Consider the following 18,541-nt stretch of genomic DNA (forward strand, 5'->3'; position numbering starts at 1 on the left):
CTGGCATTGGAAGTCCTAGCCACAGCAATCAGACAAGAAAAAGAGGTAAAGGGAATCCAAATTGGAAAGGAAGAAGTAAAACGGTCAGTGTTTGCAGATGACATGATACTACACATAGAAAATCCTAAAGATGCCACCAAAAAAAACTATTAGAACAAATGAATTGACTAAAGTTGAAGGATACAAAATTAATATACAGAAATCTGTTGCATTTCTATATACTAACAATGAAATATCAGAAAGATAAATTAAGAAAACAATCCCATTTACACTTCCATCAAAAAGAATAAAATACCTAGGAATAAATCTAACCAAGGAGGTAAAGGACTTGTACTCAGAAAACTATAAGACATTGATGAAATAAACTGAAGACTACACAAACAAACGGAAAGATATACCATGCTCATGAATTGGAAGAGTTAATATTGTTAAAATGACCATACTACCCAAGGCAACCTGCAGATTCAGTGCAATCCCTATCAAAGTACCAGTGGCATTTTTCACAGAACTAGAATGAATAATTCTAAAATTTATATGGAAACACAAAAGACCCCAAAAAGCCAAAGCAATCTTGAGAAAGAAGAACAAAGCTGGAGGTATCATGCTCCCTGATTTCCAATTACACTACAAAGCTACAGAAATTAAAACAGTATGGCACTGGCACAAAAACAGACACATAGCTCAAAGGAACAGAACAGAGAGTGCAGAAATAGACCCACACTTATACGTTCAATTAATCTATGACAAAGAAGGCAAGAATATTCCATGGGGAAAAGACAGACTCTTCAATAAATGGTATTGGAAAACTGGATAGCTACATGCAAAAGAATGAAACTGGACTTCTTTCTCACACCACATACAAAAATAAACTCAAAATGGATTAAAGACTTAAAAGTAAGACCTGAAACCATAAAACTCTGTCAGTATGAGCTTTAATATCAGTCTTAGCAATATTTTGGGGGGCTTTGTGTCCTCAGGCAAGGGACATAAAAGCAAAAATAAACAAATGGGACTACATCGAACTAAAAAGCTTTTGCACAGCGAAGGAAACTATCAACAAAATAGCAGTCTACTTAATGGGAGAAGATACTTGCAAATGATATATGCAACTTATACAACTCAACAACAAAAAAACCCAAACAAGCTGATTAAAAAATGGGCAGCAGATCTGAATAGACATTTTTCCAAAGAAGTTTTATACACATGGCCAATAGACACATGAAAAGATGCTCAAATCACTAATCATTAGGCAAATGCAAAATAAAGCCACAATGAGATACCACCTTACACCTGTCAGAATGGCTATCATCAAAAAGACTACAAGTAACAACTGTTGACAAGGATGTGGAAAAAAGGGAACCCTCATTCAGGAATGTAAATTAGTACAGCCACTACAGAAAACAGTATGAAGGTTCCTCAAAAAATTTAAAATAGAACTACTGTATGATCCAGGAATCCCACTTCTGGGTATTTTCCCAAAGAAAACAAAACACTAATTTGAAAAGATATATGCACTTCTATGTTCACTGCAAAATTATTTACAACTGCCAAGATATGGAAGCAACCTAAGTGCCCACTGATGGATGGATGGATAAAGAAGATGGGATATATATATATATACACATACACACATACACACACACACACACGATGGAATATTAGCCATAAAAAAAGAATGAAATCTTGCCATTTGCGACAACATGGATTGACCTATAGGGTATTATGCTAAGCAAAATAAGTCAGAGAAAGACAAATACTGTATGATTTCACTTACATGTGGAAACTAAAAAACAAAACAAACAACAAAACTGAAACAGACTCACAGATACAGAGAACAAACGTATGGTTGTCAAACGGGATGGAGGTAGAGAGATGAGTGAGATAGGTGAGAGAGATTAAGAAGTATAAACTTCCAGTTATAAAAGAAATATCACAGGGATGTAATATACAGCATAGGGAATATAGTCAGTAACGTTGTAATAACTATGTATGGTGACAGATGATAACTAGACTTATCATGGTGATCATTTTGTAATTTATAAAAATATAAAATCACTGTGTTGTACACTGAAACTAATATAATATTGTAAGTCAATTATACTTCAATTAAAAAATAAAGCACCAAAGGCTGCCTCTATATGATGCCAAAGCATCTGGGAAAAAAGTATGAAATTTAGTTTAAAAAAAAAAAGACTACCCTCAGTTTAAAGTTAAAAAAAATTGCAAATGGTGAGAAATGAGGAACCTTACATTTGCCTGTGGGATGAACTGAGCTGCAAAATACTAATTCCAAAGGACAAAGAGCAACTTTTGAAGCAAACTTAAAGTGCCCTACCCTGCCCATGCCACTGGCGACCATCAGCAAGATATGGGGGCAAAAGAGTGAGGAAATGGGAAAACTTGTGTGAACGCCTATTGGGCTAATGTTAACTCAGAAGAGGCTGGGCACACGTGAGGACGCTCTGGGGAAGCTTGGAGAAAGCCATGTGGCGGAAGCCTTTGCTGGGCAGATAGAAAGTCGTCTGGGGGAGGAGTGAGGTGGAAAGAGCAGGCAGATACCTCAGCTGCTGAGGAATCCCCTGGGGGGAGGGTGAGAATGTAACTTATCATCCAAACTAGGTCACTTTTGAGGGTGAAGTGGGAAATGCAAAGTCATCAGGACAAGTATAAACTGGGCAAACCAGGACATGTGGTTACCCTCACCGATTTCTTTTCTTGGGAGCAGGGAAGGGAATCATCAAAATTATGACCAGCCACAGCAGATCTTCTGGAGCAAACTACTGGTCTGTTTGGAAAAATAAAAAGACATCCAATAGTAAGTATGTACTTCAGTAAGGAATAAAATACACTGGATTTTTAAGCTTCAAAGGACCAACTTACACTACAATTTGGTAAATGCATGTGAGGACTATAAGCTTTGGAAAAAGCCTTACAAACAGCCTCTGGAACCCGACCTTTGTGAGATGAGGTCGGGACTGGTTAGGGCAGTGAGCTCAAGTGAGTCCTGTCCTAACAAGCTGCTCAAATACAGACGAGACTGTTTTTTCACTATTATTTTAAAGGGAAGAGAGTTACATAGTTAAACCCTGGGACGACTGCTAGTGAGGGTGTAGAGAAATTGGTTCTTTCACATAATGCTTTTGACTTTATAAACTGCTAACATACTTCTGGAAGCGGTGAATGATGAAACCTCATCTCTGGAGAGGAAGCCCCAAGCAACAAACCCAAACAGAGGTTAGGAGGCAAAGTTCACTGAGCATCTGCTTTGTCATATTACCTCATTTGTCCACGCACCTGTCCTCTCAGGTGGATGCTGCCCTATCCCGATCTAGCACGAAGGCAACAGAGACACAGGGATGATGGAACCCGCCTGAGGTTTCCCAAGAAGCAACTGAATACATTCCACACACACAACTGTTCACTGAAGCACTATTTATAACACTGAAATCCTGGCAGCAACCAAATGCCCCAAGACAGGGGAACGGTGCACCCACACCTACCACGGAGCAGGGTGCAACCACTAAAAATTACAGGAACAACACACTGTGAGATGGAAAATGACCATGTAATAATGTGCAGCCAAAAAACCAGGATACAAAAGTACAAGAAGGAAACAACTGTAGAAAAACAGGAAAAAGAAGACAAAAGGACTATTTTAAAATGGTTATGTTTGCTCTAATAAGATACACATTTATTGTGGGCTTTTTAATGGCCTGTGCTTCACACTGGCTGTCTCGCTCAGGGCTGGCAAAGCCTCGTAAAGAAGGTACTGATTGGGACTTCCCTGGTGGCACAGTGGTTAAGAATCTGCCTATCAGAGCCGGGGACACGTATTCAAGCCCTGGTCCGGGAAGATCCCACATGCCTCAGAGCAGCTAAGCCCGTGAGCCACAACTACTGAGCCCGCGTGCCGCAACTACTGAAGCCCACACGCCTAGAGCCCGTGCTCCGCAACGAGAGAAGCCACAGCGATGAGAAATCTGTGCACCGCAATGAAGAGTAGCCCCCGCTCGCCGCAACCAGAGAAAGCCTGTGCACAGCAATGAAGACCCAACACAGCCGAAAATAAATAAATAAATAAATTTTTTTTAAAAAGAAGGTACTTATTATTCTCAATTTCAATGATGAGGAGATGGAGTTGCAAAGACAGCTTGCCCAAGGCCCAGCCACCTCTTAGTATCAGGGCAGTGATGTCTTAGGTACTAGCTTTACTTCACTTTGTAATTTCCCTCCATTTCCCTCACTTCTGTAATGTTGGCACACTACTTCTAGCATTTTAAAATAAATTCACAGATGCACAGACATGATGTCTCAGCAAATGTGAATGGAGAGGCAGCTGGGTTAACTTTCAATTGTGTAAATCCTTACGCTTTTATTCAGAGCCTATAAATGTTTTCTATTAATCTCTGAAGGGATGAAATGTCATCAAACTCTGAATCTCACAGGCTGGCTCAGAAGTGAAAGATCAAATTGCATCACTGTTGAGTTCTAAATATTTGTGCCATTTCTTCTCCCCTGTACATTCCACAAACAAAAAGTTCTTATATTTTAGATAGTAACTTTCTGAGAGAGGGACTGTACGTTACCAAAATGTATGGGTATACAAATCCAAATCCTCCCCAAAGAACAACTGCATGCCATGATGAAAGGAGCTGGAAAATACTATGGACTTTCTGAGAACGAGGACTGAAGCTTATTCGTCCCTGAACCCCCAGCTCCTCACGCGCTGCCTGGCACATGAAGGCACATCAATTAATGTCTGCTGAATTGAATTTCTCCAACTGCTGTGCAGCAGAACCGGCTCAGTCATGGGGAACAGCAAGCAAATGGGCTTATTCCCCGCTGCTTCAGAACAAAATGAATAAAATCGTGAGCACAGCATGAACCAGCATCTGATCATAAGAATCAATTTTTCTTACCTGCAGATATATGTTTACAACAAAATACAGGGATTGAGAAAAACTGACTGCTGACTTTTATTTTATGCCTCTACTGGTGGGTTTAACTCTTAACTGCTCAAGCCAGAGAACTGCCAGTCTAATTCAATGGGTAACCAAAAGGGTAACCTCTCCTTGATGTGAAATAAGACAAACTCAGAGGCTTGTAACCCATCTGTAGCTGGCCTGCTCTATGATTCCAGCATGTCCGCAGCGGTCAGGGACGGTATTACAAAGGTAGGGATGTGAGTGGAAAGGCCCCGGCTCTCAAGTCTGGCCATGTCCCAGGGTGGCTGCGGTTGAGTTACTTAACCTTTCTGAATCAGTTTCCTTCTCTGCAAAATGTCTGTAATAGTCATACTAACCTCACAAAATTGCTTTTAGGTTCAAATGATTAAGGTATTAGAAAATGCTTTGTAAATAGTGAAGCAGATATTGTTGTGACGACGTGTATACAGGAAGGGCAAGGATAGAGGGTGCAGGAAGCCCTGAGTTTTTAAGATACTGACTGGGTAACTTTCCCCTCTTAGACTAACTGCATTACTGCTGTCATCTCAGTTCAATAAATATCTGGGTGGTTTCTAAGTGCCAGGAGCCGTGCTGGACTCTGGGGATACAAAGATACAGGCTCTGCCCAGGCGGCAAGTGACATGAAAACAGAGCATTTCAGTGCAGGTTACAACGCAGGACTCCCAACGTGAAAGTGTTCAGGAATAGGAGACCAAACTGGAAGTCGACATGGCAACGTAATACTCACTTTAAACAGTTTTTTTTTTTTTTTTGAGATGTAATTTACATACCATACAATTCATCTATGTCAAGTACATAATTCCATGCTTTTTAGTATATTTACAGGGCTATGCAACCATCTAATTTTAGACCATTTCAGCCTCCCTAAAAGAAACCCTGTACCATTAACAGTCACTCTCCCTCCACCCATCCACCCCCAGCCCCAGGCAAAGACTAATCTGCTTTCTGTCTCTATAGATTTGCCTATCCTGGACATTTTATATAAGTGGAATTGCACAACATATGGTCTCTTATGATTAGCATAATGTTTTCAAAGTTCATCATGTTGTAGCACTTATCAGTACTTATTCCTGTTTATGACTAAATAATATTCCACTGGATGGATGTACCACATTTTATTTATCCATCTCTCAGTTGATGGGTATTTGGGTTGTTTTTACTTTTTGGCCATTTTTTATGAATAATGCTGCTATGACCATTTGTGTATGACTTTTTGTCTGGATATATGTTTTCATTTCTCTTGGGTTCGAGCCCTGGTCCGGGAAGATCCCACGTGCCACGGAGCAACTAAGCCCATGCGTCACAACTATTGAGCCTGCACTCTACAGCCTGTGAGCCACAACTACTGAAGCCTGCGTGCCACAGCTAGTGAAGCCCACGCACCTAGAGCCTGTGCTCCACAACAAGAGAAGCCACCGCAATGAGAAGCCCGCGCACCGCAATGAAGAGTAGCCCCCGCTCACCGCAACTAGAGAAAGCCTGCACGCAGCAACGAAGACCCAACGACGAAGACCCAACGCAGCCAATAATAAATAAATAAACAAATTTATTTAAAATCAATCAATCAATCAATCAATCAATCAATAAATAAAATTTTCTCTTCCTTTAGAGAACACATAACGGAGAGGTGCAGGGAGGGACGGGGAGGAATCAGATTTACGATACTGGTTCAGGAAGGAACCAATGTCACAACCATCCACGCATTCATTCATCAAGTGTTTACTGAGCACCTAGTACACATCAGGTACCACTGTAAGCCCTGGAGGACAGTGAGCAAAGCAGGCAAGAACGTCTGCCCTCAGCATCCTAGTGGTAGAACAAGGACCAGAGGCAAGAATCCCAACAAATGAACAGTACTTCAGATGATGGAAAGCGCACCGAAGAAAACACAAGCTGAAAAAGCTGACCGGAAACGGGGAGCGAGACACAAGGGGCCCTGGGGGAAGAGTGTCCCAGGTGTAAACCAGGAATGACACATGCCTCACAGACACTTTGTAGAACAGTGAAGGGCTAAGAGCAAGGGTTCTAGAACCAGAGTGCCTGTGTCCTAATCCAAGCTCAGGACTAGAAGCTACATGACCCAGGACAAGCTACTTACTTCTCTGGGTTTCGGTGTCCTCGAATGTAAAATGGAAGCAGCAGTAGTTGTTAGTTTCCAAGTTTCCAGGATTAAATTACTTAATACATACAAAGCACTTACAACAATACCTGACACACAGTAAGTAATCCAGAAACATTAGATATGACTGGTGATTAATATCCCTTCAGGAGTGTTGCATGCTCAGAAATTAGCAAGTGACTGAGTAAAAAGAGTTCCAAGTGAGGCTTCAGCAAAAGCTCAAGCTTGCCAAGCCTGGAGAAATATGCTTCCAAATTATTGAAAGAGTCAATCCCTAACATGCAAGTCATTCAGTGACACTGCTTGCAAGGTCACAGATGGTGTGACTGTCATGGAATAAATCTTAACACTCTCACCCCAGAGAAAATGTTTCTTTACTGGCTTTGACCAGGATCCAGAAATGGGGATGTTTACTCACACTTTAGAGTTCGGGCACCCATTTCTAATTTTTTTCTCCAAGAATCACTCAACTGGCACTTCCTCACTGCTTTGTCTTATTCCTAGAAGTAGCTGAGACTGCGTTCAGACAATCTGGCATCGAAACAAACCCATTATCTCTCTTACTGACAGTGCTTGAAGGTGTTTTTTGTTTCTTAAGGACTGTAAAGGGCCAAGTGAATCCACCTGATTTAAGTACTCTGCTCACTTAAACAGGCATTATTTGTCAACATGTAACAAGTTTTATGATTATTATAACTGACAACATAATTCCAATTTGGAGAATGTGTCCAAGGAAGTTAGACAACTTCCAACTCTGCCCCCTTCCATACCAAAGTAATTTGGCCAAAGTGATTCGCAGCAGTGTCATTAATAAAACAATGATGGACGGAGGCAGGCTGAGCGCCCACCAATCACTGAATGATGGAGCAAATAAAGGTGTCTCAGCCTGAGGAAAACCTCTATAGCCAGCAATAGTACACAATAATAGTAATAAATAATAATAGCAGTCATTTTCTGAGCCCCAACCATCAATGAGGTATGAAGCTGGGGGCTTTTATAAATATTATCTCATTGAAAACCTTTTTATGAGATAGTTATTTCTGTTTTACAAAGAAGAAAACAGGCTCAGAAAGGTTCCAGCACCTCCACAAGGCTGGTGTTCAAACTCAGGTCTGACTGTAGTCTTGCCCTTTCTAAGTGGCTGTGTTAATACAAGCAAACATGTATCCAGAATAATAAGGGCTAACATTTACTGAGCATTTACTATGTGCCAGGCACTGGGCTAAGCACTTTACATGTATGATTTAATTTAATCCCTATAAAAACCTTTTTTAGAGAGAACTTTTTTAGAGAGAACTTCTTTTTTTTTTTTTTAAAGAAACTGAGTCACAAGGAGGCAGAAAGTTAATTAAGGTTACAGCTACGATGTGAACCCAGGAGTCTGACTGGGTTTTTAACACTTTACTAAGGCTCCCTTCCATGAAGTAATATTATGATTTAGGAAAAAAAAAAAAAAAAGCAAAGTACTAAATATCAATAGAATACTTAATTGAAGCAGTTAATGGTTTGACCTTGATTATTTTCACGTGAAACTGTTCACATCTCTGAGGCACTGCCCTAGTTCGAGCCCTCATCACCATCCAGACTTGGCTGGGCTCTGTCCATCCACCCAACACACATGCACAGATGCCTGCCATGAGCCACGGCAGAGTTCCGGAGGCCAAGGATACAGGGCAACCGACACAGACTCGGTCCTAACTATCCTCCCCACAGACTCCTCTCTGCCTGGTCAGCTCTCACCCGGGCTCTGCTCACGGGTCCTCAGAGGCTGGTGCTCAGTTCCAGCGTCACCTTGGGAGAGGCCTTCCCTGGTTACACTAAAGTAACGTTCTCCTTCCTCCCCTATTCTGTGCTGCCACGTGTTTGCTGTCTGTTTTTTTAACTACAAAGAAAGCCCCACGAGGGCAGGGACTGTGCCTGCCTTGTTTATTTCCTTCATCCCCAGAGCTTACAAGGGCGCCGGGCAGAGAAGACTCCCCTAATTATATGCTGAATGAAAAAACTTTCCTGTTTTTAGTCTCTTTCCCTCCTGCACACTGCTGGCAAAATCATCTTTCCACAACAACAAATCTTGGACCAACTTTCAATGCTTGAAAACTTCTGTGGCTCTTAGTTGTGTATTGCTTGTCAAATTCCCACCTCTTCACTTTGTATTCAATGCCCTGCCCAACCCCGGCCTAACCTCTTCTCCAAAATACCAGAGAGGCAGTGAATTTAAATGGTTAAGAGTGTGCGCTAAGATTCCAGCTCCACCACCTACTAATCTACCAGACAACTGACCTGAGACAGATTTGGGCCTTGGTTTTCTCACCTATTAAATGGCGACAATAATAGAGCACCCAGTCAAAGGGTTGTGGTGAGGATTAAGCCAGTTATTAGATCAAAAGTACTGAGAGTCATTCCTGGTACACAATAAAAAATGAGACTTTCTCCTGCCATAAGCCATGGACCTGAGTCACGTCAATCTGCTCCTTCTTCCCTAAACAAGCCATGCTTTTCACACTCCCCTGCCTTTTCCACATGGGCTGTTTTTTAAATCTACCATTGACTCACCATGACTGTATATGTTTATTAATGTGCAGTTCTTTACAGCAGAAACTGTAGCTTTAGTTCTTCATAAGTTATGGGACGCTGATTCACTTGATAAATGTTAAACCAGGATCATTACCTAAAATTAGTCATTTTAATAGTTTGTACTTCCATAAGAATATTCAAGGTGGCCCTTTAAAGTTCATTTGGTTTTCCTTTTCTGATACTTAAATGCTGACTTCTAAGAATAACTGAAGGATGAGAAAGCTTTCTCCTCCCCAATTTTGCAGGCTCTCATCATCCACCTACTCCTTTCTCACCATCATTTATAACAATAATGCCATAAATACTGACCCCAGGGCAGTTAAAGTGATCCTTAAATACTGCATAAAATATAGGGGTTATTATTACTACTAGCAATACTGACAGATCTTGCCTCTGCCAGTAATTACTGGCAGGAACGTGTCCAATAACACGGAGACACTGTTTTCTCTGTGTCCCTCCCGACCCCGCCTGGGAGAAATGTTGAATTTCACAGGTTAGGGACAACATATTCTCTCTCTCAACTGGAACCAGGTGGAAAATAAATGTCTAAGTTGGAAATTAAAATAGATTGGTGGGTAATTTGAAGTCTGGAATATTCTGAGGGCTTGGGAGGTTTAGGTAGTTTGCCCAAGGGATAGAATCTGATCAATTCAAGGATACTGGGTTCTCAGAAGCCTAAGAAAGGCAGGTAGAAAAGCTTGCCTTTCAACACATCACCTGGGGCAACTCTCATACCTATGAAGGACACCTGCCTGCAGGGCCTAGATCCTTCCCCATCTGCACTCTCCTAGTATAGTTCCATCATATTATGGGCTAGGTAAGCATTAATTATACTGTGTCCTGGCTTAGGAACAACCATCCTATACAATGTTGTTTCAATGGGAAAATATATCCCCAGTCTAAACAACTGGCTTACAGAAGACTTTTTGGAAAACGTCTCATTCATAAGGTAGGGACTACACAGTGTTGGAATCAGTCCCTCTGGAGAGGATTTGCCAAGTACTGTGTCCTAAGTTTTGCGGGAAAAAGAAGCCAACCTCTTTGAAATGAGTAATGTAGGCTACTCGGCCAAATTCTCAGATCCAAATCTGGGTTAAGCAATTACAAATAACAGGAGGCGGCGAGATGAGAAATGGAAGTGACCGGAGGCTGAGGGGCTGCAGTCAGACACAGTGAGGCGCGAGACCCGGCTGTGGGGAGCAGCCCGCTTCCTCTGCCAGCTCTTCCCCCAACAGCCCAGGGCCGGCTCCTTGTCACTATTTCCACCTACGCTCCATGTCACCACCTCAGAGTGCCTTCCCGGACTACCCACTGTGAGACAGCCTTACCCTGAGCCTGATATATTTTCTTCTCTTCATGGCACTTAGCGCGATCTGAAACTGCCTTATTGCTTCTTTACTGTCTGCCTCTCCCTAAAAGACCCGAAACTCCACGAGGAGTTTCACTCGCATCACGCTTGCTAGCGTGCACCCAGGCCTAGCACAGTGTGTGCCACAGGGAAGACACACAACACAACACACATTTGTTGAACAAACAGGGCTGTAGTACGAGGATTCAGTAATGGAATAAAGGAATAAATGATCCATCCACCTACCTACTATCTAGCTACCTACTTTGACCTCCTTATCTGTGTCTAGAACAGCGTCTCTATACAGCAGCCCTTAATAAATATTATAGAAGAAGCGAAACAGAGAATGATACTGCTATGAATCAGCAAGTGTTTACTGAACAACAGGAGAAACCAGGAGCATAAGACACAGTCCTTCCAGGAGGCAGAGCAACACTCAGCTCAAGACTGAGAGCAGCTTGAATGCTGACTTAAGGTCTGCAAATAGGTGGGAGCAGTTACAAGATTCGACAAACGTCTTTAGTCAGTGTTCTGAATTTACAGAGAACTGGAATCCACCTAACACTATGCTGATCTTGACAACGTGGGCAGAGCAGAGAACGGCTCTGCATCTTCTCCCACAAAGTCGACAAAAGGCTTCTGGTCCCCCTTGTCTCACAGGGGAGCGTGGGGAGGGAGGTAACCAGAGGCCCTCCCCACATGTTCATCCTGGAGGCAGCCACGCCACGCTTGCTCCCCTGCCTTTGCCATGAGAAGCCGGAAGCAACCAAGACCAAGGTTATGTCACCTCCTTTCTCGGCCGTGATGCAATGACAGCTGTGGTCACAGCACACACATTTTGGGAAAAAGACTGAAGAACAAGACCTTTCAGGTCTCTTTCAGCATTGCGTTTCCATGAAATCTTATCTGTACAGGGATTCAGAAAATAAGTCAACTGCCTTTGCAATTTTTTGGGTATACAGTTCTTTGACTCATACTTAAAAGCTGGGAAAGAGGATATTTATCTAAGATAGTGGTTTTCAAACTATTTTTTAAGTAGCAGGCTACTTTTTTGTAAATGGAGTTTTACACGGACCCTTAACACATTAAAAAGATCAGTGGGGTGCGGTGAGGGGTCGGGCTCCGCCCTCTCAGCCTCCCCTGCGCCCTGACATCTCTGAGGAGCACAACTGGTTTAAGGGGAAAGGAAGTTAATATTGAGATAAATAAAGAGATGAATGGGGAAGGAGGACAAGCTCTCCTTAATGTGAGGAAAGACGGAGTGGGCAAGTCTCCACTTTGTGCCCATCATAGTGAAGACTGGCTCAAGCAAGGACCATCAGTGGAAACTCACACTAGGAGGGCAAGTTTGGTAAGAAGCAGCGTATTTGCCTCACCTTCAAATGTCTCCCCAGAGTTCGCTTAGAAAGGAGAAAACGCTGCTTGTCAGGGCACCAACATCACTGGTCTGTAGACTTCAAATATGTGAATGTCATGCAAGACAAAGAAAGGCTGAGGAAACATTACAAATTAAAAGATAAAAGAGACATGGCATCTAAGTACAATATATGATCCTTGACTGGATCATGTACTTGAAGGAAAAAAATAGTATAAAGGACATTATTGGGACAACTGACAACCTTTGGAATAAGGATCATCAATTTGACGGAAGTACTGTATTGATGTTAAATTTCCTGAATTTGGTGACTGTACTGTGGTTATGTAAGAGAATGTCCTTGTTCTTAGGAAACACGTACTGAAGTATCTGGCCTAAAGGGGACGTGATATCTGTGACCTACTCTCTAATAGTTCAGAAAAGAATATATAATATGGCGTATTTACACATACAGAGGGAGCAGTGGTTCTCAAAGTGGGATCCCTGGAGGGACATCAGCATCACCAGGAACTTGCTAGAAATACAGATTCTTGGGCCGCATCCCAGACCTCCCAGATCAGCTGTCTTGTCTGTTCTAACAAGCCCTCCAGAGGACTCTGCTGCTCACTAGCTTCTGAAAACCACGGATACAGAATGATAAAACAAGTGTGGCGAAACATTTCTGGGGAAAGGGCATGTGGCAGTTTTCTGGATCATTATGGAAACTTCTCTGTACCTTTGAAATTGTTTCAAAATAAAACTGAACAATAACAACAACAAAAAGGTTACCCTATGTAGAGATGTGGAAAGGAAGAGACCCTGGGGGCAAGGAGGCAAATCAAAGAACTCCTGCAGCGACCTTCAAAGAGGTGGTGGGATTCAAGCCTCGGCTGCTGCAGCTCCAGGGCAGGGCGAGGGGCGGGGTGTCTGGCCTGCACACTCTTCCAACAGCGAATCTCCTTCCTGTAGAAAGTACGGGCATGAAGCCTACTGACCTGAATATGAGAGTCTTGCAATCTCTATAAACAGGTCTTCCTCAGAAAAGCTTTCGGGGAGCATGAGGAAAGCAGCGGTCACAGCACTCTTCAGATTTTTATCCAGGGCTGACCTGAGAGTGACATTCTCATTCATTGCTACGATTTTCACCTGGAAAAAGCAGAACATTCAGAAGAAAAATTCCAGAAGCGGAGTACTGCCCCATCTATGTGTTTATACACACACTGAAACTGTCCTAAACACTTAGCCCTGAAGATCTTTGAGTATTAGGCCAGTTGACATGAAATAATTATTATTCTAATAAGCAATTCTGGAGTCTCCTGTTTTAAGTCCAAATCAGAGAACTCGTGACATAGGAAAGAAAAACAAATATTGTTCTTAAATGAGGAAACTCAACGTGAGTTTTGAAAAAGAAGTCAGCACAAAATGGAATAAATGACCTTTGGGAAATTTAGTATTTTTTTATTTTTTAACCTCATTGTTCTTCACTTAATTTTATGGTGGACAAAGGCATTTTACTTCTTTATTTAGAACTCACCTCTGTTCTTAACCATACATAACCTAAGCAGGTCATGCTCTATTTTGAACTGATTTTGAATGTGACTAAGGAAAAGGGAAAGAAAATTAGCTACAGTAGAATCTGCTGTCTTTGACTTCTCCCAATCCATCAAGATACAAATTGCTCCAGTGTGTTCTGATTGGTTTTAAAGACTGCACTGCAGGTAAGAGAATGTGTTCAAGTCCTAGCTCCATCTCTTACAAGCTCTGTGACTATGGGCATCATTCCTTGTAAGGAATGCTTATAAGGTTGCTGGGAAGATTAAATGAGATGTTTCATCTGAAGCCTCAGCTGAAGTGAGATTCCTTGTGTGTTTCTTGGTGCACAAGGCAAGTGTTTCTCTGAGCCAGGGGTTCTCACCTTTAGTAAGCATCAGAATTTCCTGCAGGGCTTGTTAAAACACATATTATGGGACTTCCCTGGTGGCGCAGTAGTTAAGAATCTGCCTGCCAATGCAAGGGACATGGGTTTGATCCCTGGTCCGGGAAGATCCCACATGCCACGGAGCAACTAAGCCTGTGTGCCACAAATACTGAGCCTGCGCTCCAGAGCCCACGTGCCGCAACTACTGAAGCCTGCGCGCCTAGAGCCCGTGCTCCAAAACGAGAAGCCACCGCAATGAGAGGCCCGTGCACCGCAACTAGAGAAAGCCCGTGCGCAGCAACAAAGACCCAACGCAGCCAAAAAAAAAAAAAAAAACCACATATTATTAGGCCCATCCTCCAGTGTTTCTGACTCAGTAGGCCTGGATGAGGCCTGAAAATGTACATTTCTAACAGGTTCCCAGGTAATGTTGATGCTGCTGGTTCAGGGTCCACATTTTGAGAACCACTGCTCTAAGGTGTATATTTACTTTGAACTAGAATTGCCAAATCGCTCTTTGTAGCGATTGTGCCAATTTGCACTCCTGACATAATCTTAAACTATCATGTTGCTTCTGATTGATTTTCTCAACAAGCAAAGGGTCTAGAAATCCCTAATAAGGACACCCATGTATCTGAAATGTAATCACCATCTCTAAATCATTTAGTGCTGTCACATTTTTCTCGTGTTCTAGAAAGTAGGGCTTAAATTGCCTTTTACTTATCAAATATAGATAATTTCTGACAAAATTCAGATGGCACATAAAAGACACATACAGTATGAGAAACTCCAAACTAAAATTTTATTAGATAGCAAGGAAAGACAGGAATGATGTATATCCCCAAGTATAGTTTCTTCTCTAATTTTTTTTATTAATTGTGAAAAGCAATATTAGAAAACGTACCCATTTTATAAATCCGGCTTAAGAACCTAAAATCTGTCTTTTACCTTCTGTCCCTACTTTTTTTTAAGGGAATATTTATAATGTACTAACCTCTCATGGCATAGGTAAGCCACTTAATTCCATACTACCGCCTCCTCCCTCTTAATTACAAGGACTTAATGGCCCTGAATTAAGCCTTGCAGCACTTGGGTGAGTTCAGTACTACTGCGAACATCTGCAGATAGTCAAAGCAAGGAGCAGTCCAGAAGCATGATCTGCCCAAGGTTGCATAATGAGTTGATGGCAAAAATCAGGGTAACACCCTTGTACTTGGCAAATCCAGCTCTAAATATTTTGAGTTATCCTCATGCATTCTGTTATTGTTAACTTTTAATCTTGAAAGATGATTAAAACAAAATTTAAGGTCCTATAATAATTCCTATGTCTATTCCGTGAATAACGTTCCCAAGCCTTATACTCCATACAGAATCAAGGATCTAGGAGGGCAACTTCCTCATCTCATTAACGGGGAAACTGAGGCCCAGAGGGTTAAAAGATCTCCCCACGAGGAACAGTGGCACACCGTACCAGGACCCAGGATTTGTGAAGTGAGCCTGTGAAGCCTGTTTACTTCCAAATTCCTATTCTTCATCCTCATTCACCAGGTCCTGCTCAATAATTCTTCACCCTCTTTTGTGTGTGTGTGTGTGTGTGTGTGTGTGTAGGGGGGGATCTTTTTACAGAAACTCAATGAAAATAGAAGTTATTTTGAGATACTAAAAAAGATGCAAAGGAAAGAGTAAGTTTGGGGAAATATTCCTTTTCAATGAAATACCCTCGTTCTCCAAGAAAGTGTCTATGTAAGGTTGTTAAAAAAAAAAAAAAAAAAAAAAGGCAGTCTGTTTGCTGCTTAAGGTTAAGAGAGTGAAAATAAAAGCATCCTTACTCAAAGGAAAAACGTCAATTCAGAAGACTCTGCTACTGTGCTGATCTGGTTCTCCAGTGTAAGGTGAACTAGGAACTTGTCTCAGAAGCACTGTTATTTGTTGTTCAGAGTGAAAAGCCAGTGAACTCTTGGCACACTGCCAGAGAGGCCTGGGAAAAAAAGAAAGTCCTCAGATTTGTGAATAGCTGTTTGTATCTTACTGGGAATGCCCCGAACTGAACCACAGATATAGCATTAGCACTACTGCCAAGGGGAAAATCTTTACTGGAGAGAGGAAGGGGCAACACTTGAAGGGACTTTCAAAAGCCCAACTTGAGAGATTTGTGAGTACCTTTCAAGATAGAAAAAAAGAGAAAGTCACATGTGGTCTCCTCTATAATAGTCACATGGAGACAGAGCTTGAATTGCAAAGAGTGAAGTTATAGTCACAAAGAACACAGTCCTACCTCGTGTTCAAATACTCGACCATTAACCAAATGGCACTTCCCGAAGTAGTTTTCCATTCCAAATGAACAGAAAGGCTAATTTTTGCTTGAGGACCAAAAAAAGAAACAGTGAACATTTGAGCTGGATTAAAAAAAACCTTATCATCTACCTGTTGGACTATGGGCTCTTGAGGTTAGCAATGTGGTGGTTTTTTAAAAAAATTCTTTTGGCATGCACAGAGAAAAAAACTTAGTTGTCTTTTGAATAAGTAAATGAATGGCTTAATCTTTTCATTTCCAAGGCTAGAAGTCCAAAGATTTGCTCTCAGCCGGGCAGAGCCAAGACTAGTAAGCCAGGCTTTCCAAGTCCCATTCAGGGACCTTTTATACCACTGGGATTTTACTATCTACAAAAAAGTAAATCAACAAAGTTACAATATGGTGATGCTTGCAAACTGTGAATATACTAACAACCACTGAATTGTACACTTTAAAGCACTGAATTATATGGTATGTGATTATATCTCAGTAAACCTGTTATAAAAAGCTATATGACTAGCAAGTAAAAGAGAAAATATATTGGAATGAATACATTAAAATAAATTAAAATCCTCTTAACAAAGTGGCAAAATACCATTGTTTGCCAATGTGAATGCTTTAAAAATTCAAGCCATATTATCTATACATGAAATACAAAACAACATGAAATACAAAAATCCAACTTACATTAAATAAATTAGAGAAGTGAAAATACTACTTTAGACTTCTTCTGACTTAAAAAAAGATTGGCCACAACAAGGCTCTATTAAATACTTTTCATGTTTCTTGACTTGGAAAACTGCTTGGTAAATAACTCAAACTTAAAGCTGCACTAGAAGTAACAATGGGTTATCTCCTCAATTATGAGGTAAGGTAATGGTAAAGTATGATAGAAATTTAATTTGCACTCAACTTTTTCCAGAAATGTCCATCTTTTTAATCAAAGTACTCCTTTATATATTTTTTTGATAGTAAACTTTATGTTTTAGAGCAGGTTAAGGTTCACAGCAAAACCAAATGGAAAGTACAGAGAGTCCCCATATATCCTCTGCATATTCCTTTTAAAGACTTAAATTGCTAGTGACTGAGAAATTCTACTCTATTTGCAATATGGAAGATAATTTTAGAGCTTTAGACAATATAATTTAATGTAACTCGTTTTAAAACACATAAAAACAAAAAATGCACTCATTCTCACAATTCTTTCTTAAGATAGTCACCCATTATTTTTGTCCAAAATGCTACCAACCCTTTCTTTTCATCGGATTTGTTTCATCGAGTTTGATTAATATTTGCTGCCACCTAGAGGTAAAAATAGTTAGTTTAAAGATAGTTATCCTAAGAATTCTCCAGTTAACAGTGATTTCTGCGGGAAAGGGAAACTGGAGGCAGGTGTGGGTGGAAGAGTTAATTCACCCATTTATGATTTTTGATTTTTAAAAATAGTGTCATGTTCAACACCTCAAACGGTTTTTAAGATTGTTTAATTTTCTTGTGCTAGAAGCTTCTTAATAAGTCTGAGACATTTTCTTCTCCAAGTTAGCTGAGAAATGCAGTTTTGTATGATCTGAGTGCAGCTGTCACTACTTGCCTTGAATTGATGTTTTTATTTTTTTAGGATACATGACATTTAGATGAAATGTGAAGTCATTTCCAGTGCTTACATTCTGAGATTTCATGGCATTATAGTTTTCTACAGCCTATTTCTAAAAAAACTTGAACTATTCCAAGCACAAAACATAGTACAGAGAATAATATAACATTTTCACATTCAATATCTCATTTTATCTCAAAATAACTCTGAGGCAGGCGAGGACAGAGAGAAGAGAAAGATTGTTTCCTGAGTGTCTACTAGATGCCAGACATTTTAGATCTAGGCATTTCTCAAACACCTTTTGAGGTCGGTGTCACTGGCCTTGTCCCCAGGTGAGGGTGTCACAAGGCCCAGGGAGATTAAGTCACTGGTGC

General features: G+C 41.0%; 1 protein-coding gene across 4 annotated transcripts in view; it reads right to left on the minus strand.

Annotated features, from left to right (window-relative positions):
• Positions 1-18,541, minus strand: part of TAMM41 (TAM41 mitochondrial translocator assembly and maintenance homolog) — a 67,818-nt gene that overhangs the window by 37,187 nt on the left and 12,090 nt on the right. For all 4 annotated transcript variants that reach the window (XM_061195593.1, XM_061195592.1, XM_061195594.1 and 1 more), the window contains one exon: positions 13,358-13,508. In XM_061195593.1, the coding sequence (XP_061051576.1) occupies positions 13,358-13,508 (151 nt within the window). The remainder of the gene's footprint in view (positions 1-13,357; positions 13,509-18,541) is intronic.

Source organism: Eubalaena glacialis, chromosome 7 (assembly GCF_028564815.1).
Source record: "Eubalaena glacialis isolate mEubGla1 chromosome 7, mEubGla1.1.hap2.+ XY, whole genome shotgun sequence".
Lineage (NCBI taxonomy): Eukaryota > Metazoa > Chordata > Mammalia > Artiodactyla > Balaenidae > Eubalaena > Eubalaena glacialis.